Source organism: Schistosoma haematobium, chromosome 1 (assembly GCF_000699445.3).
Source record: "Schistosoma haematobium chromosome 1, whole genome shotgun sequence".
Lineage (NCBI taxonomy): Eukaryota > Metazoa > Platyhelminthes > Trematoda > Strigeidida > Schistosomatidae > Schistosoma > Schistosoma haematobium.
In genome coordinates, this window is record NC_067196.1 from 28394711 (window position 1) to 28421481 (window position 26771).

At 33.2% G+C, this 26771-nt stretch overlaps 2 protein-coding genes across 6 annotated transcripts in view; both read right to left on the minus strand.

Annotated features, from left to right (window-relative positions):
• Positions 1-12506, minus strand: part of ONECUT1_2 (Hepatocyte nuclear factor 6) — a gene marked incomplete at its 3' end in the record, with an annotated part of 46458 nt that extends 33952 nt beyond the window's left edge. For both annotated transcript variants that reach the window (XM_051215000.1, XM_035731434.2), the window contains exon 1: positions 10751-12506. In XM_051215000.1, the coding sequence (XP_051073630.1) occupies positions 10751-12200 (1450 nt within the window). In that variant the 5' untranslated portion in view covers positions 12201-12506. The remainder of the gene's footprint in view (positions 1-10750) is intronic.
• Positions 12507-19440: 6934 nt separating this feature from the next.
• On the minus strand, positions 19441-24701 carry MS3_00006779 (Mortality factor 4-like protein 2). Of its 4 annotated transcripts, XM_051215006.1 has the most exons (9): positions 24618-24701; positions 24461-24575; positions 24342-24425; positions 24182-24297; positions 23931-24142; positions 23398-23499; positions 22175-22481; positions 20745-20829; positions 19441-19921 (listed from the first exon to the last, which is right to left on the minus strand). In XM_051215006.1, the coding sequence occupies exons 1-9, from the start codon at positions 24652-24654 to the stop codon at positions 19834-19836; spliced, it is 1146 nt and encodes a 381-aa protein (XP_051073631.1). In that variant the 5' UTR covers positions 24655-24701; the 3' UTR covers positions 19441-19833. The 4 variants fall into 4 exon arrangements, with proteins under 4 accessions (XP_051073631.1, XP_051073632.1, XP_051073634.1 ...); XM_051215007.1 differs by having other exon boundaries at positions 19661-19921; positions 24342-24575; XM_051215009.1 differs by having other exon boundaries at positions 19738-19921; positions 23931-24297.
• Positions 24702-26771: the final 2070 nt, after the last annotated feature.

Below are 26771 nucleotides of genomic sequence, written 5' to 3' on the forward strand. Positions count from 1 at the left end.
TACTTTTACTAACCTAGACAGTTAAATTCTAATCAACCATACGTTGCAAATGCCTGGGCGATATCCTGATTAACGGGTTTTTGGAAATATAGAACATTGGATACTAGTTCAGCAAGTGAAAAGTGTCGTGCTTGTCTCAAGACGTAAAAGTCCTGGCTTTGGTTCCCTATTTTATAATGGGACGCCTACTATAGGACAACCAAAGTAGGATGAGACAGATATTCAGTGTTTCCTTGCTTGCAATAATTTTTTAGTTTGTCTCAATTTCTGTTTTAAAAAAAAACAAATATGCCCGGTAAAAATTTTTCCAAAACCGTGCAGTTTCCGGAAAGAACAAACAAAAGAGTTCAAAAACTTTTGATGTAGTGTACCAGATCATATTGCCTTATGTGTTAGCAGAGTACATGAAGAACACAACTGCGATGATTCCATTTTCATTTATGATAAACAATTTTAACTTTATAGTTGAACATGTATTAATCTGATAGTAACAAAACCTGCATTGATATGTTCTCACTTTAAAGAATATTGGATAACTAAGTAGACGATATCCAACATGAGTAACATTCTACTCAGACGGATATTCACTAATTCATCGATTGATAAATTTTACTACTCAAACGGTAAATCTGACCTAATTATCTAAAACTTTATCATTATTCACAGTCTAAACAATGGAATTTCATTGCTGTAATTTAAACCAGAAGAACACACTCATCAAAAGACTTGCATACAAAATCTGAGTGTTATCATTTCACCAGAGTATATATATAAACGTGTTCTCAATAATAAACTACAAATTGCCCTTTATTTAATATATACAACCTGAGTGATTAATGAAACTAATCTAACTTTTCAAAATCATCTATTCTTTTATAGACTTTACTCATTATTCGGATTACATTTCACCATCTTAAAAGTTTCTAATAAGCAACAAAAGAGTATGGTATTAATTCTATCAAATTGAAGCTAAATTCTGTAATGGATAAATAACAACTTTAAAAAATACTGCTAGTCAAAAAGTACTGGACAGCTGTTTCGTCCGGGGGTGACACTCTTCCACACTGCAAGATCGTGATTTTATGCAAGGCGTAATTTTAACCTTTAGTCAAATTACTGTTCATTCAGAAATCAATATATCCGCAAATCTTACTGCTGAAAATATAACCATTCATCCAATCAATTCAAATATTCACTAATTTATTCAACATGATGCAAGTCGTTTGTAAGAGTTTATATTTTTCAGTTGTAGATATCAAATGTTCCAATTGATCAATCTCTATTGCGACATATTCATTCTGAGTAGACCTCCTCAATATTGTTTTATGGTTACAAGTTTGTAATAAATTTAAACTGTGACTAGCAGTGGGAGATAGGACACATATTTCGTCATATTTGACATCTTTCATCTGGATATACTTGAAGCCTAATGTTGCCTTTCAAAGAGGAGAGGATATAAACTCTTACAAAAATGTAATAATTGGATTCGTATTTCTTTCTCGAACAATATTTCCATAATATAACTATTTATTTTACACCTAATAATATAAATAAAAATTGCATTAATAAATGATCGATTTCAAAGACTTCAGACCAAACAGATTCAATCAGTCACGTTTCATTTTCTTCTTATCTTGTTCAAATATATATGCATTTGTGAACTGTAGTATATTACAAGTCTAAACAGTCAGTTATTTAAAATCATTTACATATTTTCATGATCAAAGGAACTGCTTGTTAGAAGGACTGATAAATTAAAATAAATTATAGCTGCCATCTGCTTTTCTTTCCTTATAAGTATATAAATCTAACTATAAACAATCAATAGTTGAATTCATGAGTCGATTAAAGTTAGACCACCATGGAAAACCTAGAAGCACTTGACGGCCGTTTCGTCCTAGTGTGGGACTCATCAGCAGTGCTCATCCACGATCCCGCCCCTCTAAATTGGAACTCAGGACCTTCGGTCTCGCGCGCGAGCGCCTAACCTCTAGACCACTGGTTACGGGATCTCAATGGAATTCCATGAAATACTTGTTGAAGCCAGTCGCTAGTGAGCACATGATAATTATCAAAGGGGGTGTGTGAAAAGCTTTATTCGACTCATGAATTCAACTAGAATTTCCACAAAGCCCCCGTTTTTGATATAAACAGTTTATTTGTTTATTCAAAGTTTCATCAGCTAACCAAGATTTTACTTCCTTTGAGTCAATATTATTCAGAACTATTGTTTAAATAATTGTGTTTAAGAAATTATTTACGAAGTTGGGTGTTTTCGTCTAGATTGTAATGAAACAGAGATAAATAGAATGGGACAATTTCAGTTATCAAGGTAGTATAAGTAAATCATCTTACCAAATAAAATTGATTACTATTAACTGTTGAAATAAGAAGAGTATTGTGAAATTATAACACAAAGATTATTCAATACTTCTGGTGATATCTGTTTTACTTCTGATGTGATTAAACGTCATCAAGTACAACTCAATAGAGTAACAAGTTTCGTATCATTTATGTGGAAAATATATTATACCGTGGAGCAAATTGTATAAAACGAATGGGCAAGTGTATTTCAGAATATTACTACTACTAGTTGAAGGAAAACTAAAAGCACCAACTCTTAAATACTTTAATAATTATATCATTGTTCACTTATGGGATCGGGTCTAGACTTTTCATACCTCAAAGTATATTTAATTGTTAACTTTTTGTAAGTATAACCAGTCTTTAAGATAGCTCTACCATCATATGATTTAATCCTAACAATTAAAACCTCGACTTCGAAATGCCTGATTTTACATGCATATATATATGGGGATTTCTGATTATCCATTTATCCCGAAACTTCCCCACGGAAATGCTAGTCAAAACTTATTCTGTCTATAGATCCACAGTTGTGTAAAACTAATTAACACCATCTTACTTCATTTGACTGATAATCGATATCCATCATAAGAAATCGATTATTATAAGATTTATAACATATTTCAAATAATTTACTAAAGGTCATATAATTGCATATGTTCTCTGGATGAGCTCTCATGAAGTTCATTTAGCCATTTCATTTTAACTTAAACTATCCTAAACCCAATTAACTCATAGGTAGATTATCTTACTTAAGCTTTATACTATTAGGTCCATAACCCAACCTCATTTTTATAAAATCTGTTATCTCTCATTCTACTCAATATTATTATATCTTCACTTTTTGCAGTGTTATTGTTACTACTGTCTGATATAACATTTTTATATTATATCCATATAATCTCTCTTTTTCTTATTACAATTCACCATATATATTCTTAAAATTAAACCGACGAATATATATCAGTGTGACCTAATAATTTTACACCTCACCAGTTTCGTAATTAAAATATAGAAGACACAAAATACATTAATTTTTTCTGTTTTTCGTATTTGTTTTAGATCCAGTTAACTTCATAAATATTCACTAAAATATTCTTTGATCTTGAATATACATTAGATATCTTTAAACTAACTGAGAAATTAGTTAAAAACAATAATGAAGCTAGACCAATCTAAACCTATTTCTCAAAAAAGCAGAAGTAGCTTAAATCTTGTGTAATGAACAATGATTAAGTGGGGTAAACCAATTTATTGTTCGATGCAAAATTACACAGTGCTTTCGTTAAGTATGAAAATCATACATTAAATCCATTATTTGCTCATCTGTCGGTTGTTTTTTACCTAATTTATGATTCTTCCAATTCTGTTATTATTCTAATTGCCTTTTGTTTCCTTTCCTGTTTTCTTTAATTTAAAATTCTGGCAACAGGCATTCCACTCTCGATTGCTGCTACATATTACTTATATCTGTCAGCATAAGTAGCATGCAATAAAATTATGGGGTAATTTTTATTGATTAGACTCTACTATTTTTATGTGAGTTATAATTAGATATGAAAGTCAACGCTTAGCATCTCGAGATACAAACGTGGCAGTCCCCACAGTTCCATTGAATGTCATGTATTTTTAAAGTAGAAGTAAGCTTAATAACACCTTTAAAATCCACTTCTGCTATGTAGAATATGTAGATATTCGTGTTCTTTCCGATGAGTGGTTGATATTTGCAATAGTAACTCTACATGTATGTTGTTACATGAAAATTTTAAACTATTTATTGAGTTAACTGACAAGCTATTTTTTTAAACAGAAATCTTCATATACTCGTAACATCAGAATAAATTCAAAATGAAGTTCAAAAACCTAGTCATAAAAGTATAGAGTATAAATATCTAACTTACTGTATAAGTAAAATCAGTTTCCTTGATTAACCTCCCCAGTTCATTTAAACTGTGACATATGAATATTACCAAGTCAAACATGAGCTAAATGTATATATATATACACTCCAAAGGAGAGTAATGAAAATTCAACCCTGTATAATAAACATTATACTCGTTGGACTAGTCAACGGTTAAACGAACCTGAAATCTTATTATATAACTTATTGGGGGTTTGAAGCAATAGACAATATGTTCAAATTTCAGCATGAACATCAACAGTAGAATGTAGATAAAAGATGACTGACCCAAGATAGGGTGGAATGTTGGTTCTGGGTTCCATTGTTAAACATAATCCAAAAGTACTTGAGGTACAGTTTTTATAATCTATCTTGTGAGTGCAGAAATGTATTCTGGTTGTACCTTAAACCATAAAACTGAACTACTTTAAACGTGTATCATATAATTTGGTTGGTAAATGATGTGTAACTTGTTTTATTTTTATGAACGATATTCACAATCTCTTATTTATTCACGATGAACCTTGAGTTGAAATTAGTCATAACAACTTATAAAATCGAAAACTATTTAAGGCGGATTCCGTTTCAAGTCACACTAGTCAATTTAAGACCAGCCCAGCTAGGTTGAGCCACAATTTCAGTTTAAATTTAAGTGATTCTAGATTACTTTATTGGGCTTTAACATGTTTCTTCCTCCGTTGTAAAGTGACTTGTGGTCACAAGATTGCTTAGAGCATTTGCCCACCAAATACCTACCAATTACACATCCTAATTTTTTACAGTACAGGAAGTTTGAAGAATTGAACAGCTTTCTAAGCTTCACTTACTTATTTTATTTAAACATATAATACATAGGTACAAGAAGGCACCAAATAGATATGAGCCACATAAGTCATCCGATTTGTATGGGGGCTGGGATACTGCCCGGGTGCCCAAACCGAAGTAGATAGTCTTCTTAGAGGACCACACCCAGAGCCTTCGACTTAAAGGTCTAATCCGCAAGGCAGTGGAGCAACGTCAGGAGGTGCAGTCCCATGGTAGCCAGTGACCAACGATTGGTTCATACGCCATTTGTTCCTTCAGGATCCCGGAGCTCATGTGCATCATTGGTTTGGAATCACGGTTTTCCAACTTCCCTAGGTGGACCCTCTGTGTCCATTATCCCGGTTAAAGCGCCGAACATTTGGTTTTCGTCGTCTCAATTATGTAAACAATATCCTCGCCACGAGAAGGCAGTGAGTAGGCCTTCCCTGTCAGTGGTTGTATGCACGTGGCCATTTGAGAGCATTTCGAGAGGGAGAGCTGACTCTCTTCACTCTTGGCCGTACCCGGGCGTTTAGGGGCTAGCTTCACTTAATTTACTTCTATAATACTAACCAAATCACTATAACAACTTTCAAATAAAGGCAAAAAATTATAAGTTGTATATTTCATAAAGTTCTTTACCAAATACTTTCGTACCTTTATTGAAATGCCTGTGATAATGACAACAGAGGTTGCCTTGATAATATACAGGAAAATGTTGTGACTGTCAATGTATTTAATTATGTATTCATTTAGGATGATTATACTAAACTTATAAAATAAGAGCACTGGTTGGTTCAAATTAGTCTTGATATTTTTTTACCTGAATATATGAGTAAGATATTATGGAATAACGTACATCTTTACACTAATCTAGGTGGTCTCTAACAATCCACTTCAAAAGAAGCACAAACTATATCTCTTCTCATCTTATCACTCAATTGTTTTTCATCATAAAATAAATATAATACGAATAACTGAAGGTTGTTTAGTGGCTTTCAAAAATGCATTTCATAAATTACTAAAAACTATCACCATTATCAATAAGCATCCATTTTTCTTTCACATCAAAACTAGGTTAGGGGCAAGATAGTTTCATAAGCATCAGCGATTGAGAATGAATAAGATAATAACAGTACAGTTGCCATTTTTAAAAATTAGTTTTCAGTTTGGTTTCAATCAATTTTTCATTATGTAGTGTAACGACGTCTTAAGGTTTTATTTTGATGGAGTTATGCTCTCTGAGTTGGATGGTTTGGTCGTGGAGATTTCATCGTTATTCTGAATGATATCCCCAGCACAAACTTCAGGTAGAAGTCAAATGTTCGAATTTCTCCACATATGGCTCACAGCTTGTCCTGTAGACCTCGACGTTGATTGGTCATTGTTGACCTTTAACCTGTCATTGTTTACTTCTTTATTTCTGTTGTATCTCCCATTGATTTGATTTTTGGTCTTATATATTATTTACTAATCATCTTAAGAAACATTAGTAAAATCATATAGTACTACAGACAAGTACTAGAAAACTTTGTATACAAGTACACTGGTTCAAGTTTTTATATTATAAATTGGTACACAAAAGGGAGTTGGTGAAATGAAAAGTTGTTAAAATGGATTAAAAAGATATAAGCTAAGGAAGGAAATCTGAAGGTTTATAAAAAATAGAAGAGTGAATGTATTTGTGCTATGTTTTCATACTATGTTATTCAAAGTTTCCAAATGACAGCTTCTAAGATATCTAAAACTTGCCACATGTACACTAAAAATACCTTTGGTGCATGGTTTAGATCAACAGCTTGTAATTTAATGGGCTCCCCACGTCTTAATATTACCCATGTGCTGATTGATAATCATTATCAAGAAGAATTCCCCAAAGTTGATTGGCAACGTAAAATCAGGTCAGGTATGAAGCGATCAACCACCAATTACACCAAACCTTTGAATTCCCAATTCGTTATCTAAATCTATCGTTCTGGTCAAGAAAGCCGAAATTTCTAGGTGTGATCCCTTCTGCTTTCATAAGTTCACAACGCTAATGACTATTAACTAGAATTGTCCCTTGGTGTTCAATGATCATCCAGCTATCCTGTAAGTTTGTAATGAAAATTAACTTCAAACTGAACAAGTCTGCACGAACCATCATCTTTTTATTTAAATAAAACTAGATATATTTCACTCCGATCAGTCAGTTATAAGCATTGTAGAACCTGACATATATGTGCATCGGTTCAAGTCTTCGCAATGCGCAAGTTCAACGAGATGAAATTATCAAGATAAATCTCAGACTTGTATAAGTAGTAATAGTATCAGTAGCAACAAAATTATTGCCTACAGACAACATGATTCTGTATACATGACTCAGTCTAGCAGCTAGTTACCCCAAGAGTTGGTAACGTTTTGGTTTGGTCACCCTAGCTTCCTGTACCAGTAGATATCGCCCATCGGGGTAGGCGGGGGATGGGCATAAATAATACACTTTCCACCCATTTCAGTCAATGAAGATCCATTAACTTACCAACCGATTTTTCATCTTTATCTAACACCCAGAATCTAATATTAGCATTACTTACTCAGTGGTTCCAACATACGTGAGGAATACCCTGAAGACAGCTGTGATAAAATATTAGTGAATTAGGAATGTCTTCTATTTCTAAAGGCCATGCTTCACAACCTCAAAGCAAGATAAAACAAACTTTTCCTCAGGATACTCGACTACAATGTTCTTCAAACTTTAGTGCGGCTTAAACTCTCAGTGTTGATTTCGATAAAACAAGTAATATTGCATCAATTTATACTATATTAAATAACCAAAATAATAAAAAATATTATCATTTCACCTTTATGCACTTACCTCCAGCTAATTAATTATTTGTTTACGGTAATTAACCTTTTAACTTAGTTTGAACTTAATAACGAATGGTCACTTTAGAAAAACACTTGAGAAAAACTATGATTAATAACCTTGTCAATAGTTTAGTCTATTCATCAAAGAGAATAATTATTTAGAATTTTGATGGACCTCTTATGAATTTCAACGAAAATGGCGTTGCACTTCAAAATGTATAACTAACTCGTTTTATATTAAAACAAAATACAAAATTCAACCTTGTCTGTGATATGGTAAAGGAAAGTTTCGTTAAAAGTTTTTCACCTGTTCAGCTGTAATGACATTTGGAAATGACCATTTCTTAATTATTAAGAAATAAGCTTAAAATTTTGTTTTAACTTTCAAAGTTTAAATTATTTGACTATTTAGTGTACTGTTTGCACAGCGTAGTTAAAATACTGAACTATATTCTCAGAGTCAGAGAGAGAGGTCGAATGTGAGATCAGAAAGCAAGTTACTTAGTTGATGACCGATATTATTATAGTCTCAAACGCGAAGGAGAAAAGTTGATAATGCTGAGCCATCCTTTCCCAATGATAATTTCCCTGTCTATCTTTTGATGAATATTTAAGCCCTTAATAATCAAACTATTATTTGTTTCCCTGTTTAGAAGAAAATTTTTTGAATAACTTTGTTTATTCTACCTCACTGTTACCATGTCTAACAGAAGTTTAGTATCATTACTATTGTAATCAACACCCTGAAAAATAAGTATATATTTGAGATCGTATAGCTTCGAAAATGAATTCGTTGAAAAGAGAACTCTTTGCTGACCCAATCGTTCTTACTCAATCTCTCAATGGGTGTATTCCGTTTATTAAAAGTTGATAAGACTTTAAAATTTTAACTTTGTAGTTGAAACCATTGAGACCTGTAACCTCAGGGGTAATAAGTGTCATGATTATAGATAATAGATTAACTGGTCTACTGTATTTCGTATTATTCAAGTTCTTCTGACAGTTAATTCAGCAAATTCCGTATTGATATAACTAACGAAGTTAAAATAAAAACTACTTTTTAATTTTAAACTATTAACTCATATACACCCAGAGTAATTATCACAACTGAGTCAAAACTCAGTGCTCGAAAGTTCTAAGTTCACTCAATTCACCTTGCAGTGAAATAATTATCCAGTGTAATCGCTAGACAATTTCCTCACTTCTGACATGGTTGAACTTCATAAATCACTGTGGATCACTGGTAATTCAGAACCAATCTCAAATCCTTTTACTCTCATAACATTAAAGACACATATTACGTCTGTTACCTATCGTGGAGCACAGACCATCGACCAGGAACCGTTAACCTACGCTGTCATGAACTTTTCTTTCTAGCTATTTACAGGTGATACTCATTTTTTTTAACCCTGTCTCGACTTTTCATCAACTCTGTTCCAGACAAAACATATCGTAAATCAAGTAGCCGATCAGAATCAAGGCAGATGCACAAAAATATATTCAAATGTCAAGATTTTCAGTGGTGAACTAACTTAGATAACATCATAATTTCAATGAATTTAATAGAATCGCAACGAATTTTTATGGGTCAAAGTCCGTGAAGTGTTCAAATAGAAGAAGTTGACTTTATTTTTCTGCATGAAGAAATAAAGAATGAATGTAATATTCATTGAACAATAGGATGAGTTGTATTTCTACAACAGTTAATGTCACATGTAAAAGTAATTGAGAAACGAGTATTTACTTATTCGGATTCAAATGAAGTTGAGGAAGACAACGTATCTAGTATTTAAACGGATAAATGGAAGCGAACTAACATATTTAACACATTGAGTAGACATTATAGAAGTTATAGCTATCTATTTACGTCAATATCACAGTGATAAAGAAACCTGCACAAATACTTATCAATAAATACTGGGTACATTAAAAGACCATTTAAAATCATTCAGTGATTTCTTATAATCTCTGTTATTTAGTCACATGAAAGAGTAATGCAATAGAACGTTTAAAATAGACATTAACAGTACAGAGGATAAATAATTTTACCAATCATAGTAAACTAGCATTGATTTTAAAGTTTCGTATAAGTTAATAGATGACTGTAAATTATTTCAATCATGCTTCGAAGGATTATAGTCTTTATTCACAAAGGGTCTTTTCAGATTGTTTTAATCTATTCAACTCGATAAAAAAATGTATTATTGCTAGCAGTACGATTTTTATCCCAAAACAGTCATTCTACATATCACACTGCAATCATGCATCGAGTTTCAAAGATAAATTAGTCATATATTGACTTGGCAACTTAAAGCTTCTAATCCCAAGTTTGCCTGTTATTAATTCAGTGTAAATGATTATAATCTACTCCAGTTGTGTAATGGTGTAAACCAAAGCAAACCAGCCAGGTATTTCATCTTAGTATGGGACCTGTCAGGAGCAGAGATCTACAGCCCCTTTAGGAGTCAAAGCCAGGAACTCCAGGTCTCTCGTTGAACACTTAACAATAAGAATCAATGGGTCGGCGTCCAGCTGTACTATTACAATTTAAATCAATTTGAGATATAAGGTGATACTCTTTGAATACCATCAGTGATAACTGTTTCACTTCCGAAATGTCTAAATTGAGGAAACTCATACTTGGAAGAAGAAGCTACTCAGCCCTCTCTGATTTTCAATGATACCTCAACTAAAAACAATCCGTGGTGAATATAACCTACAATAAGAATCGATCTATCCGATTATTACTTATGTAAACAGTCGTAGTAATAAAAACAATTGTTATCAAGTCTAGTATTTCAAAACATTAGTCTATAATAATTAACCAATACATACTTGATGTTTGAATTTTCAGATCAGGCTTATAATTCACTTCAGACTGAATATAATTATAACAGTTTTGTAATTGACTTGACCTGTAATTTGAATTTCCTGTGAATGAAATAGTTCTTGGTTGGTTATTATTATTATTATTAGTGTTTATGTTGCTGCTATTATTGTTTAAATTATCTATGGTATTTTTCATATTTACATCATTTACATGACTTGATTGATGATTTACAGATGTATTGTTATTAAATCCAACCATAATATCGGTTGTAGAGTCTTGTGTAGTATTTATTGCAGGACTAGTATTATGATTGTGTTTAATGGCATTACTTTCTTGAAATCTTGGTTTAACATCTTCAATAATGAATGGAGTACCTAAACCACTATGATTTTTTAAATTATTCGATTGTACAGTATTCGAATGCAAAATAATGGAATTATTTGCACTCTGTAATTGTTGTAATGGATATTGTTGCTGTTGACCAGATTGATGAAGTTTCAATAAATTATTTGCATCATCTGTTCTTAATAAACTGTGATTATTATCATTATTATTAGTATCACTATTACTAGTATTGATAGTTCCATTATCAGCATTATCAGTATTATTACTAGTAGTAGTTATTGTAGTAGAATTAGTGGTATTAGGTTCATATAACTGTGAATTATTATAATTTGTCAATTGATCTATGCTTCCATTTAAATTAAACTCAAGTGAATTCCAATGATTTAATGTACGTATATTTAAACAATTTAGATTTTTTAATTGTTCTGTATTACCATAATTTAATGAACCATTTTGATAAATATAATTCATCACGTTTGATGCAGCTGCTACAGTAGAATCAATGGATGAACTTGTCATGAGATCTGTTGATAAATTTGATAAAAACGGTTCTGATATACTACTTGTTAATATTGGAAGTTGAGTTTCTGTTGTTCTATTACTATTATTAATATTATTGCTATAATCATTGAATGAAGATGATATCATAGCATTATTATTGATTTGATTACATAAGAAATTTAATTCAATCCGTGGATCTTGAATATGATGTTGTTTTTGTTTTAACTTGGATTGATTACCATATGATGTTGTTATAATATAATTTTGACCATTTTCATCAATATATGTTGTTATACCTAGTTGATCAGATAGATCTAGTGAATTACAATTATTGGTTAACTTTATTTGTGATGATTGTGAAATAGTTGCAGACGAATTAGCATAACTTAAATCATGTGGACTATCAAGTGTTTTCAACAAATAATTTTGAATTTTCATATAATTTGATGGGGATGATGTTGATTGTTGATTGGTTAATAAATTTTGATTAGCGTCTGTATTTTCATCACCAATTAGTATATTGGATGAATTGTTTATACTGTTAGATAACTGAAATGATACAGTTTGCGGATTGGTTGATATATTACCTGTTAAACTATTTGTTCGCATGATATATTCAGATGAGGAGAGAGAATTATTAGAATTTTGACTAAAGGGTAGAAAATTATGTATTGTAGATTGTGGATGAATATCTATTGTTGGTATATTATTAACTGGATTGATATCCACAATAGATGTTGATAAAATAGATTCAGATATACTATAACTTTTAGATAATGGATGAAGTAATTCTTTGGCAGAATCTATTAAGTATAAGGTTTCAAATTTATCTGGATATAATTTATAATTTTCATCGGACTGATTATCTTGGTTATGTTCTTGTTTTAAATTATCTACGTTTTTAAACATATTATGCTATTTTATGAAGCTATAATATTAATAATAATGATAATTAATATAACGATATATGATGAAGATGGATATCTCACTACAATCGATACAAAACAGTTTGTATTTCTCATTAAAGTCCATCAATATATATATATACAAACGTACATTCATCTGATTACAGGTGAATATTAAATCAGTAAATGAATTATCAAGTACCTTTCATATACATTAAGAAAAGTAATTGAAGCCAGTATAATCATCCTAGTTCATTATATATCATAATAGTTTAAAATGAATTCATATCAATCTTCACCAGTTAAATAAGTATACAATTCACTAAATTACCTGGCTAATTAATTGATTTGAGAATTTAAATAATAAAATTAATCAATCATTGCTTCTAACTGTGTACGTATGTATTAATACTACAGGAATACATATATGTATATGGGAGAGAGAATACATGGAAAATATAATTATTGGTCAAAACGGTATACATAATCTAAATTAATTATTTTAAATGGTCAGCTTATATACATATACTGAATATTTAACACACTACTGACAAAAGAATTTCTCAGAGCCCTAATTAACCACTTGAATGAAAGTGTATCTCCAAAATTATGCTGATAATATCAGTAGTATTTTGAAAAACGTTTAATAAATATGAAGTGTTCGTTTTTAACTGAAATAGGACTAATATTTGGATTGTGACTAGAAAGGAAATCAATGATAAGCGTTTTATCTTATTTCAGATCAGTCACCTAGATGTTCACATCAAGAACTGAATCAAATACGTGTCTCGTCAAATATCAATCCTTATTATCAATAACGGAAAAGTACAAACCCTTATATATAATTTCTTAGAGGTTGAGAAAGTATTCATCTGAACTTAATGTCTTTACGGATGCGTTGATGTTTGGAGTGATATGTATTAAATTCAAGTCCCTGTGTAAACATCTACAATGGAATGAAGGACATTCAGATGAAGCGTCAGAAACAGGACAAAACAAACTTCTTGGATACCACTGCCAGTCACAACCCATATTTACTAAAAACTTATAACTAAAAAGCGATATTGAGCCAATCCGCTCATTGTGCACCTATCCCAATAGAGGTTGATCAATTGCAGACCTAATATCAATAATAAAGCAATACAATTCTTTAAGAAAAGATTGACATCCTTTGAAATTATGTGAATATAAACTTGCGTTAAATAAAAAGTAGTATACTTAGTATTATATAAAAATATATAATTTACTCTATCTTCAGTTATTCTCTATTAAGTATGTAATTTAAAATAGATGTATTGTTATATCCAACTAGATTCACTATTATCTATACGGTCACACCATGAAAGAAACATTAATTACTCATATTGTAAGGAATCTAAACGATTTCTATTCCATCAGATAATCAGTACAAATTTGAACTACTCTTTCATAAGGAAATGAATAGTTCAAAACAATGATTAGGAAGCAAAGCTTAGATGATCAAATACAGATAAAAACGAATAATTAAGACACACATGTTACTTACTATCTAAATAATTATTAGCTACAAAAAATTCCTGTAGTAAGAATCCAATTTGGTTGATCAGTGGAAAGCAAAACACATCTATCTGGCATTCACTTTGGTTCAGATCTTCCTAGGTAGGGTTGCTTACCCTATCCCGTAGAAGAGAACCATGCAAAAGTTCTAACCAATGTCGCGGCAGCTTCAGAAGTAATAGACCTCATCATACACAAATGAAAACTCAAGATCCTAGAATACGACACAGCACGTAGCAGTCAAATCACACTTAAAAAGCTTTACATACTTGAGCAGTACCACTGATAAACAAGAAGAATATAATGTAGATATAAAGGAGAGGATTGGCAAGGCAAGAACAGCATTCTTACAGTTGAAGAACATATGGAACTTAAAACAACTGTCAATCAATATCAAAGTCACAATCTTCAATACATACAGTTCTACTGTACGGAGCTGAAACTTGGAGAAGTACCATAACCATCATAAGAAGTACGATTATTCATAAAAAATTGCCTACGCAAGATACTAAATATCCGTTAGCCAGATGCCATCAGTGACAACTCACTGTGGTAGAGAAAAAACCAACTCCCAGATGAGGAGGAAATCAGGAAAAGACACTATAGGTAAATAGATATATTGCCGAAATCACTAAACTGCAACATGAGGCAAGCCCCGTACTTGAAATATTTAAGACTAAATGAAAAGCGGTCGACCAAAGAACACATTGCACCGTAATTGAAGGCAGACATCAAAAGAATGAGTGGCACTTGTAAACAAATGTAAAGGAGAGCCCAGGACCGAGTAGGTTGGAGAATCCTGGTGGGTCGCCTATGGTCCTCCATGGGTGGTAACAGGCGTAAGTACGTGATATATTTCAATCTCACTGTCAATAAAATTTTCAAGGTTAGGGAATTTAATAGAGATATACATTTCAACGGGCACCCTTTATGGTTATTATACTATAAAGATAAAAATATATGGTTATTCAATAATAGTAATTAAATGCAATGTGAATTTTTTTAGTATCTTAATTTCACCATATTCCGCATTAAATAACATTCTTAGTCTAGTCTATCTTATATATGCATTTTCCTGAATTCTGAAGACATATAAAAGACTCCCAACAATGAGTACCAAATTAACAACTTTAAATCACTTTTGCATACATGATAATACATATTCGCTTTGGTTCAACTATTAATTAGAAAGTTATAATCTATTAGGAATAATCCAATGTTCACATTCCTGATTATTTTCCCTTCTTATTCTTTGAATCTTGTCCAAAAATATGAATAATTACAAGACTATCTTCGGTTTAAATTCTAAAAAAATAATTTATAATAACCTTAAATCATGATTAACCTTAAGTGTTAACCGTAGTCTATTGATCTGTACTACTTAATAGAATCAGTAATTTGGAATAATTTGGTTTTATTTTCATTTATTTATCAATTGTCCTTCTTAGAATGCTAGTTTTCTATCCCTGAAGTATTTACAGAGTGTGTCTTTTTTCGTTTTTCTATCAACTGTTAAAATGACGACTCTTTTATGGAAAACAACGATTTATCATTGATTTTGTCTTGTCGTTAATTAGTCTGAAAAGAAATCCATATTCACACCATAATTATTTTGTATGAAGAAAACACATACATAAACACTTATTTATGTGACGAAGTTTTAAAACGGTAAACTAATGTAACAAACGAACCTACTGGTTTTGAACCTAAAATAAGCAAGTAGAAGTATTACATTCAGTAAATTGTCAAGGAAATTCAAAAATTATTTAAAAATGTAGCCTATAGATTATACATTCTGATTATTGTACGTTATTCATCATCACACCGTTAATGAATTCATTCAAAGATAATATAAGGCAGAATGTCTGTGAGGACTCAACTTTCTTTTAGGGCAAATTATTCTAAGATTAGAAGTATATACATATCACTAACATACTTATTAAAATCGTTTTTTTACGCCTCACTCACATTTGTATGGAATAAGATAGTAAACTGACTAATTTGACGTGGAACTTACTTTCCAAGCAATTCACTTAGCACGAGATTAAGTTTATATTAATTAAACGGTATCAGGAATAATATGTCAATTGTCCCTTGTTAGTTTATGACAGTGCAAAGGACTTCTCATGTTAATATTTTATATTATGCCATTCTTTCTTGGTAGTTTTTTGGAAACTGGGCAAAAGACCGGAACGATTTTGTCTTTTTTTATAACTGTTAACATTTTTAGAAATGTAATTCATATTTGGATTCCCTTTATGCACGGTATCATTTATTTTTATGTAACTAATCATCCGACCTTTGATGATAGCTCTTAAGATTTCGTAAATGAATCCAGATATGATTATTTTGTAATCAACTAGCCATCGATTGAACTACAATAAATATTGTCCAGTAAAATGTCATAATTGAAGTTCCTATTCATTGTATTAACTATATTACTTAAATAAACGTTGATTAGTGTAACCTGACTACTATAAGTTTTACAAGTGATATTTTTTTAAACAAAAAATCTAATAACCTACCGACCGAAATTAGCGACTAACTCATACGTTTGCGACACTTATTTACCAACTGCTCGAGTATCTCAATAAATCAACCTATTCTAAATTTGTTTAAACTGAATAATTAAGAACGTTAATTGTACATTTTCACGAGTTGCTATAAAAGGGTTACAAATCATTGTGATTCAAAATACTGGAAAGTCCTATCATAAATACTTTAGTTCTTGGCTTATTTTTATTTATCTATCCTTTGAAACAATGAGCGACAAATATACAGGAATTCAAGCACCTCAAGTTGTGATATATAACAAAGTTGTAGCAGCTAAACTAATGGACAACTTGTATAACTGAATACGAGTACCTGATACTGACTGTTAGTAATACTAATGAAATATACTTTGAAAACTTATGATTGGAATACATGCTGTAGTATTGTACAATTGATGCTGTGAAATATCTATTCTCAACAAAATTTATAGGATTGAATCAAGTCCTTATTATCAGTCCCAATATATGAAAAAGCGTCCTCACTACACAACAATCGGAATTACCACCTCTTAATAAAATTTTATATTAGTAATGTATTTCCCAAGTCTACTCATCATTTATATTTTGTTGGTTTTTGCGATAACTTTGAAGATGTCGTAAAAAAGTCCTATTGTATCAAGGTAGTCATTGACAGTTGACTGTGCTTACTTATTTCTAATTAATATCGCAACGTACAACATACTAATAGTAAACTATAGCGAAAATTAGAAATTTCAAAAAAAAAATTTAGAGTCCCAAGCTAGACACAGTCTACAAATTTTCCCTGACTAAATGCTATTTTCAAAATATGGAATAGGATATTCCTTTTTTTTATTAATCAGCTCTGTACTAAGAAACCATTCACCAAATAACATTGATATTTCTCCCCGTAATAATTTACTGTATTGATTTCTGCAATAATCCCCAAGTGGTTTTCATAAAAATACTTCTATACATCATTAAATATTTTGGATGCCAATCAGAAGTGGACAGAATCCAAATTTACCCGGCAAACTTGCACATGTTTTACAGCAATAGCAGTCTCCTGTATTATAAGTCTTACTGAAAAAAAACCCTTTATGTATTCACGATGGCACCTATGTTGTCTCCTCCAAAATAATGTCATTCTCTTCACTTGCAAAGATGTTACTACACAGTTGCGTAGTACTTGGAAATTAGTTTGATCTGAAGGTATTTTTTTCAAAAAGTGAAATCACTAGTTTGCCATTTCTCAGTAATAAGTATACACGAAATCCATGCAATCACGTGGTGAATACAGTCCATCTACACTAATGGGTCAGAATCTCCTGACATATTTTCATGAGTCTATTTTCCAATACTCGTCAGATGTTTTTAAGCATATATCATAGTTTTCAGTTCACAGGACACTTTGCTAATAGTTGTTAATAACTTTTGAACATGCAAACAAATTTAAATAACAATTTATCATTGTTATTTAGCAACTCTAAATAGCTGGTAACATTCTATTATAACTAGATTAAAATTAAACAGAATTCTAAGCAAATTTACCTGGGAAATTTGTCAATTTAACTGAATGATGAACGAAGATCAGAGAGTGCAGTTACATAACTTTTGACTGGTTGCAGAGTAAAAGTATGAGACATTACAACCTTATTTCGGCATCGTAAATGAAGACCTCTTAGGAAATAATAAACAGTTGTTATTACAAACTATGAGAAAACGTCTTTCCATATTTAAATGTATTACGAACAAATCTGTTTAGTGGGAATGAGTGTTTTGCTGTATGTTAAGAATTTAGAAATAGATTTTAAGTAAAACCTAAACTCCCAAAGCGTATCACCAATCACCCGGACTAAATATACACTAGTTTACTGACTTCTTAGTTCTCTTGTCAAAATAATAGATATTGGCATACGATAACGCTGACCTTACATTTACTAAAAATTATTTTCATCCTAAGTTATATATATTAAATGAAATGCGTCATGATCCAAAACAATCTCGCTAACGCTGTAACATTTCAGAAGTCTTCAGGATCAGGATTGCATTGTCTATTTTATGTTCATTTTCTGAAATACTGGAAACAACCGACACCGTTATGTCAACCAGGTGTGACGTAGATTTCGTGCGTGTGTTCATATTAGATAACTTTCCTATGGACACTCATGATAAGTTGCTTTTCCGTGGAATGTAAATTTATCAATTTTTACACAAAATCCCAGATGTTACGATAACGATTATATTTAACGAACACCTAAATATTAAAAATGACTGAGAATAACAATCAGAACGTATCGTTTAGTCGGAAGGTCCTTTCTTTTCTAGTTTAAAATCCTTTCGCAGTGTATATCCATGACGCAATCCCTAGTCGTTATTACTAATTTACATATAAATTCCTAAAGTCACAATAAGAAGTCGTGACTATGCCATGAGTGAGATAGGTATCACTGATGATAGTTACACTATATCGTTAACTGAGTGAAGTTATGGATCATTGGATGCCGACTTACGAATCTAAAGATAATGTGCTTACAATAAGCTCTGAAAGGCTTATGCCCAGTCCCCAGTAGAATCGTGAATGAACGCTACAGAAGTCCTGAACTACGGCGAAACAACTGCCAAGTGCTGTTCGGTTCCCAATAATTCTCCAGTTGATCAGTCTTTTACGAAAAATACGAGACTATGTTTGAACTTTCATTAACCAGTAAGGTAGTATAAAATGAATTAACGTCGTAGCATTTATCCTTTTGAGATTTTAATGTTGAAACTTTTGGTCTAAAACCATGTGAATCTTTAAGCGATGTTTCATTTCCTGTGGTTTCAAAATCGATTTAAACATTACATTTAAACCTGGTTAGAATAGCCTATTTTAATCTCTCAAAATTCTCATGCCTACAGAAGTGTTTTGAAGGACTGAAACTGACGACCTATAAGTTTCATATCCACCATACTATTGGTCGAGATGGAGGACAGAAATGCCCACCAAACCCTAATTTACCCCGGACCTTGAGCATCGTATTCGGCTATTATTCCAAAAGAACGCAGGTTTGTTTGCACCCTAAAGTTTCAGACTTTCACTAAGGTTATTCAGTTTTATTCTTAAATAACTGAAATTGGACAAAAATATCAAACGATTTTTTACTGGGATGACAATTTATAGATTGCAGGTATGAATCTGTCAACAAGTAACGATTTCGAAAAATTAAAACGATTTATAATATATTAACAATATTATACAAGTTGTGAAGATATACATATTTCCAAAGAGTAGATGAGAATAATATGTATTCAGCACATTGCTCTCCGCTGATATTCTGCCGTCGCTACAGTGTAATCTTCAAGACGGAAGTAACGACCTTCATTCTGTCTTAAAAATCTGTCACATAAAAGTATGAGACAAAAACAAACGTTTATTAATCAATGACAACTAAGTAGTGATTGAAAGGAACATATACATGTAAATAATCTAATTCGGAGTATAAATTAATAGTATATTTGTAATATGCCAATGGGTAGAAGAATCAGACTTTCTGACGTTTCGTGGCTTAGTGTAAGTCACTTTTTCAGAGAATAATTCGTAGTTTGAACTATTCTTTTAAGACGCGCCGTCAATAAAAATGTCCATTTTGAATGACTTGTGCGTAAGGGTTCTGAAAAAGTTGAGCTTCTGCAAGCAAAATGTATTCATGACTCGCATACAATGTGTATATTTCTGAAAGGTGAAGTTATATGACAGTAAGGGAAATCCATATTTCATATTGAATAATTTAGTTCTAGACTGGAAACCACTGAATAAAGAACGGAATTATTGTTCCAAAACAGATGACTACCTTATGGCTTTTTGAAACTGACTCCGCTTAATTATTAAAAATATTTTACTTCCTTATTTCTGTTATTACATTTTAGCCGAAATATAAGGTGTTATGGAAGTTAGGGAACAGAAGCATCGTATGTTCCAACTTTATATACACCAATTGTCTATTTTTACATAAAGTGTATCAATACGCACATACTTTGAGGTGTAGTTTCTTCTAATAACAGTTAATAGTTTTCACAAAGCATGCACCAGTTATTCAAAAGTGATAGTTTGAGTAAGTCTTCACAGTAGTAACGTTAAACACCTGAGAGAGCAATAATGGTAACATATACATAAATTTTGTAATAAAAGAAAACCTAATGACCCAAAAGACAATACTTACTGCAAGAATTCGTTGACCAATGCTTCTAGAACAGGCAGACTATTTACATCGACTTTGGTACAAGAAACCATGTCCCGAAGCTTAACTGCAATAGAAATACATACTGGGACTACAGTGAAACACATACAAACCAAAATAGTTATAAGTTGTCCATCATATCTATTTGCAGGTAATAGATTAAAATAAACGATTTTAATATGATGGATATACTTTGATGAAAGCCTTTAAGTTATAATCGGTTAGTGTAGTTGTTACGGAAGAAGTAAACCCTTGAGCTAGCAAACAACAAAAGAACATTCCAGTCTTGACAACAATGATAAGAGTGGGAATGGAATAATTTAAGAGAACTATGAACAATCTGAACAACTAATTACTCTGTCACTATTGAAATGTCAAACATATAAAGAATCAGTTAGTTTCTCATCAAACTTATATCACCACTACAGTAGATTTATATGTAGACTTTATGAGTTTCAAATAACCTTATATATGAAAAAACATAGCAAGGGTGTTAGCAGATAACTATTTAATAACAATATTGGTGACATCGCTATGATATGGCACACAAATATTTTACACCTGACTATAGACTGAAGCGATTCAATTTCCACTAACACGCCGCAACTTTATGACTTATAAGTTGGAAGACGAAAATCAACTTGATATTGATTGGCTTTTCATCATTTAAATTCAGAATAACGGAATCATAAGCACATATTAGAAGTGTTTTTAAATGAATTCATTTGAACGCCCCCAAATGCCCTGGTACGACGAGACTGGGGAGAGCCAGCTCTCCCTCTCGAAATGCTCTCACATGGCCACGCGTATACAACCACTGACAGGGAAGTCCTACTCACTGCTTTCTAGTGGCGAGGAAATTGCTTACAAAATTGAGAAGACGAAAAGCGAATGTTCGGCGCTTTAACCGGGTTGATGGACATGAAAAGTTCACCTAGGGGAGTTCGGAAACCCTGATTCCAAACCAATGGTGCACATGAGCTCCGGGATCCTGAAGGAACAAATGGCTTATGAACTAATCGTTGGTCACCGGCTTCCATGGGACTGCATCTCGTGACGTTGCTCCACTACCTTGTGGATCAGAACTTCAGGTCGAAGGCTCCTGGTGTGGCCCCCCTAAGAAAATCACGTGGTTCGGTTTGGGCACCCGGGCAGTATCACAGCCCTCACACATATCAAGTGAGATTTGTGTGGCACATATGTATTTGGTGCCTCCGTGTACCAATATATGTGTTAAAATAAATAAATAAAATCAATCAATTAACTCAAATAAATTCTTCACTTCCTCGAAGACATTTTTGTCTTTCTCATAAGCTACTTTTTATTCGTTAAAAATGGTATGGTAAATCAAAGCGCCGTTTAGTGATTTATGTGAAAAACTTGAAAACTACACATTGAATTGAAGGACGTACCAAATAGCCTTAATAAGTGAATTGAACCATAAATATCTGACATTCTCTTATCTGTGTGACGTTTTAAAAGTTCAGCATATTGTAACCGTTCAAATTTATATAGGAGATGAGAGCCGATAATCAAATTAAAGTAATGCTGAATCCCAGCGAGAAATTCACGTCTTAAATCAGGTCTTATTGCAGGATTTATATTATGTTGAGAATTTTGAGGTTCAGAAGTGGGTTCAGATTTCACCTCGATTTCAGCACTTTCTAAGAAGTCAGACAAAAGAGTGGATATTGGTTGGGAAGCAGGAAGCTCGTAAAGCTGCAAATTAACCAAATCAGTAAAATGAAACAAGATAAGCTTAAACAAACTTTGCAACGACTACAGAGACAAGTAAATTAACAAAATAATAAAAACCATTTTCTTCAAACTCAGTCAATGGCTGACTGAAAATATTGTTAGCTTAGCAAAAACATGCAACCTAAAAACAAAGTGTGACAATGTTTGGAAGATGAATGATCGAATGCTTCAGTGAACCGGGACAATAATGAAGGATATAATAAAAACATGATGGCTTTTCCGCCAAAATGCCCTGGTACAGCGGGTGGAGAAAGTCAGCTCTCTTCGAAATGCTCTCACATGGCCACGCGTATACAACCACTGACAGGGAAGTCCTACTCACTGCTTTCTAGTGGCGAGGAAATTGCTTACAAAATTGAGAAGACGAAAAGCGAATGTTCGGCGCTTTAACCGGGTTGATGGACATGAAAAGTTCACCTAGGGGAGTTCGGAAACCCTGATTCCAAACCAATGGTGCACATGAGCTCCGGGATCCTGAAGGAACAAATGGCGTATGAACCAATCGTTGGTCACCGGCTACCATGGGACTGCATCTCGTGACGTTGCTCCACTGCCTTGTGGATCAGAACTTCAGGTCGAAGGTTCTGGGTGCGGTCCCCTAAGAAGACCACATGGTTTGGGCACCCGGGCGGTATCCCAGCCCTGACACAAATCTGATGGTTTATGTGACTACACAACAAAAATATGCTTCCGCTTATTGAAGACGGTGGTACAGGCGACGATCTATTACAGTGATATGAATTCAGAACATCTTAGTTCCTCTCTTTAGGTTCAAATTGATTTTAATTTGACAACCACTTTAAATTGGAGTAAATTAATTACATCTCGATACAAAATGGAACACGACTACTAAACAGTTACAGGAAATCCGACTTACACGAGCTTGACGAGTAATCAAGTCCCAGTCATCCACGAGCCATGCCTTTAAAGATGGAGGTATAGATACCATTAGTTGTGGCTTTGAAAGTAAACTGTCATCCTAACAAGATAATAAGAGGAAGGTTAGATAGGTATCTGCACACAACAGAAAGAGACATAGTCTGTCTCGGCAATTAACATGAATCTGCCGAATGCTAAGAATATATGAATTTTATTCGGAACCTGATTCATACTGCAAGAGACAGAACTTATTTCATTGCAGATGTACTGACTGATGAGTGAGATATTTGAAAATTCAGCTTCGTTAACACTGGGTTTATTATCACATGAATCAGAATCGCAGAGCTATGGGTCTAGGAAGTGTACGGAGAATCAAAACATAAGGCATAAGTTAACGTTCTGAACACTAAAAAAGTATGTAAGCCATTGCACATACATAAACGAAACCATACGACTGAGTTGTTCTAAAAATGTTCCAAAAAATCACGAAAAAAAACTCCTGACTTCAAAAATTTAGCTTTTCAGATTTACATTCTCGATAGATTTTATTCCTGACGTCGCCCGACTTTTTCTTCTTCTGCTTGATACAGTAGTAATGTTGAATACACCGTTAGATTCTTCAGGAGGCTTTGAAGGTGCCTTGACATCTTCACTCTCCTTTACTTCTGTCGTCACAGGTGTGATTGGTTTTTGATCTGCTTCACTGTTACTTTTAGACTGCTTCGCTTTAGGACTCTCCTCTTCTATAAGAACAGTAAGTGAAGTAACCCAGAAAGTACAACCTTGTTTTAAATGACCAGGCTTCAGTGTCCGCTCTACATCCTTTAAAACTTCCGGAGGTGGTAAAGATTGTGACTTTAAGTCGGATTTTCTTAAGACTTTGACTTTTCCAGACCTTCTACAACCCGTTCGAAACATTAAGTAGGGAACATAATAGTTTACATTTGCCGTTCCAACTCCTTCTGTTTCTTTAAACCCTCTTCGTTATACTTGAACATACGCTTGTCAGTTACCCACTCATCCCAACTATTATCCAAAATTAAATTTGATTATATCCTTACTTCTTATTCCAACCTTGGTAGTGTACAAAATACATCACTCCATCTTCTTTCACTTTGACATCCAGACACTTGGCTTCATACATAAGAGGTCCATGGAAGCAAAGAAGTTTTTCACCTGTGTAGACAAGCTTATGTATATTGAAAGAGAAAATCCCACCTGGTTCATACTTTGGTTTCAAATCTACATTTGACATAGTAACGCGAAAGTTGAAATAAGCGGCATACACTACCTAAAACTTTTAAAGCTAACTAAAGACAACAATTTCATTTTCAACCTCTGCTGAATAGCCCTTAAAAAATTCTGAGAGTTAAGTGTGCTGAGCCTAACCACAGGATGAGGAATTCCTGAAAGAATTGCTACGTAATCAATTTCTAGACGGTGGAAATACTAAAGTATGTAATATGGAAGGAAATTCCTCTCATTCCACTCACGCGAACACATTATGAAAGAGTGTTTACAGAAGTTCTCAGAATTAAAAAAAGGTTCAGAAAATGTTGTCGGAGTAACGTGAAATAGGAAATATGAAAGTGTGTTGATGATTACAATAGTCATTTCCCTTAAAGCGTACGAAGAAGAAGGCAATGATGAATAAAGTGAAAATAATTTTTGGTTGTAAAGAAAGATAGAGATAAGTGAAACTCTTGACGATGTAGTGGCCGCCACCATGTCAAGCCCACACAGATTGTTCTAGCCCCTGGACAGACCAATCTATCCACTCTTATCAAGCCACGTCTTTACTCTGTTACTTATTCGAATATTAACCCTGTCTGCTTTTTATACGATCATATGTGTACCAATTGTTTATTCTATTTATCACGTGTCTGTAACTTGTTTTTGTCTGATTATAAATATTGAGTCACGCTTGGTTAAGTGGAGTTTGCTCACATGTGTTCAACGATCCGCTTCGCTTCGCCCTCTCCACATTGCTCCATTCACTTCGTTTCTCCGGTCCTCTGTTGGATCAACGATTGTACGAAATGTACGCATCCATAATTCATTCTTGTGTTTCGCTTATTTGATTCTGTTATCCACTAACGCGATCTGAGTCGACAACTATATACGAAGGCAGCTGGTATGCATACTACGATAACAACCATCTTACAATCCAATTGGAGTCAGGTAATGGACCACCAAAATAAGGCACGAACAGCGGAATAATCGTTTTACATCAGTCCCTGTCGTGGTCTGGTAATGACACTTGACCAAAAGTGTTCAACATGTCGTATTCGCTGAAACTAATAAGATGATCACCAGTGTTGAGTGTTGAGAAATTTGTCTGATTCAGAGAGTCAATTACCAACACAAAGTTTTCCAGGGTGGACAATCTCAGAGGGAATAGGTGGGACGATTTCAAATCCTGTATATCACGAAGGACAGTTCATGTGTGGTACTAAATAACCTCCACAATATGTAGTTCTGTAAGTCTACGACATTAATGCTGAGCTCACTAATGTTACTAGACGCACCCGAGCTGAAATCGTTCGGTCATGCGTCCACACCGGATCACCATTTGGTACTCTGTACTACTCAGTCCTCTCAACTACTAGCCAGTCCAGATCACACAGACATCTCGACAAACCGGTATTTTTCTAGACACATCCTCGAACGCCTTCATTACTGACTCCTGTTTTGACTGTGTTTGCCATCGTTCGGTTGGAAAGGTGTTGCGTACAAAAGCACTGAACAAATGTGACATATTTACACGTTACACACTCTTGTCCCTCCCCCACCTTCATAAAATAACCGTGTCCTTTTTACACGCTTCAGACTTGTGTTCAGAATCTAGAGCAACAATTCACTGAGCATCGTCTAAGTGAACCAGTGCCACTCAGCAAACAGATTCTAAATATCTGTAAAACGATATGTTAGGATGTTAGACTTACGGTGGCACTTTGAAACCAAGTGTACAGTAACTCCTATTAGCTCAGGTGCGTCGTCGTCTCAGTGTTTACCAAACAAATGAGGAGAAAACATTTGCATAGAATCAATGTTCGAGGTTAATTTAGAGTGTCGAAACATTTTTTCTTCAAGGGACCAGAAGGTAAAGGAGATTTGTTCGCAAGGTTGAACAAAAGAGCATACAAAGTCTTTTTGAACATCGATGTCACTCTGTGAGTGCTTTCTAGTCACCCCAACGTCTGTTGTTTGACAGCGATACTATTCTTCTCTTGATTTCCTCCCTCTTGCACCCAACCAATTTTCAGATGATTAACGAATTCACCAGCACCAGTTTTGCCGAGTAGTTAAACTACTCCGATTAGATACGATAGATGACCATGAAGTGTACTTAAACATCCAAGCGCTGCCGTA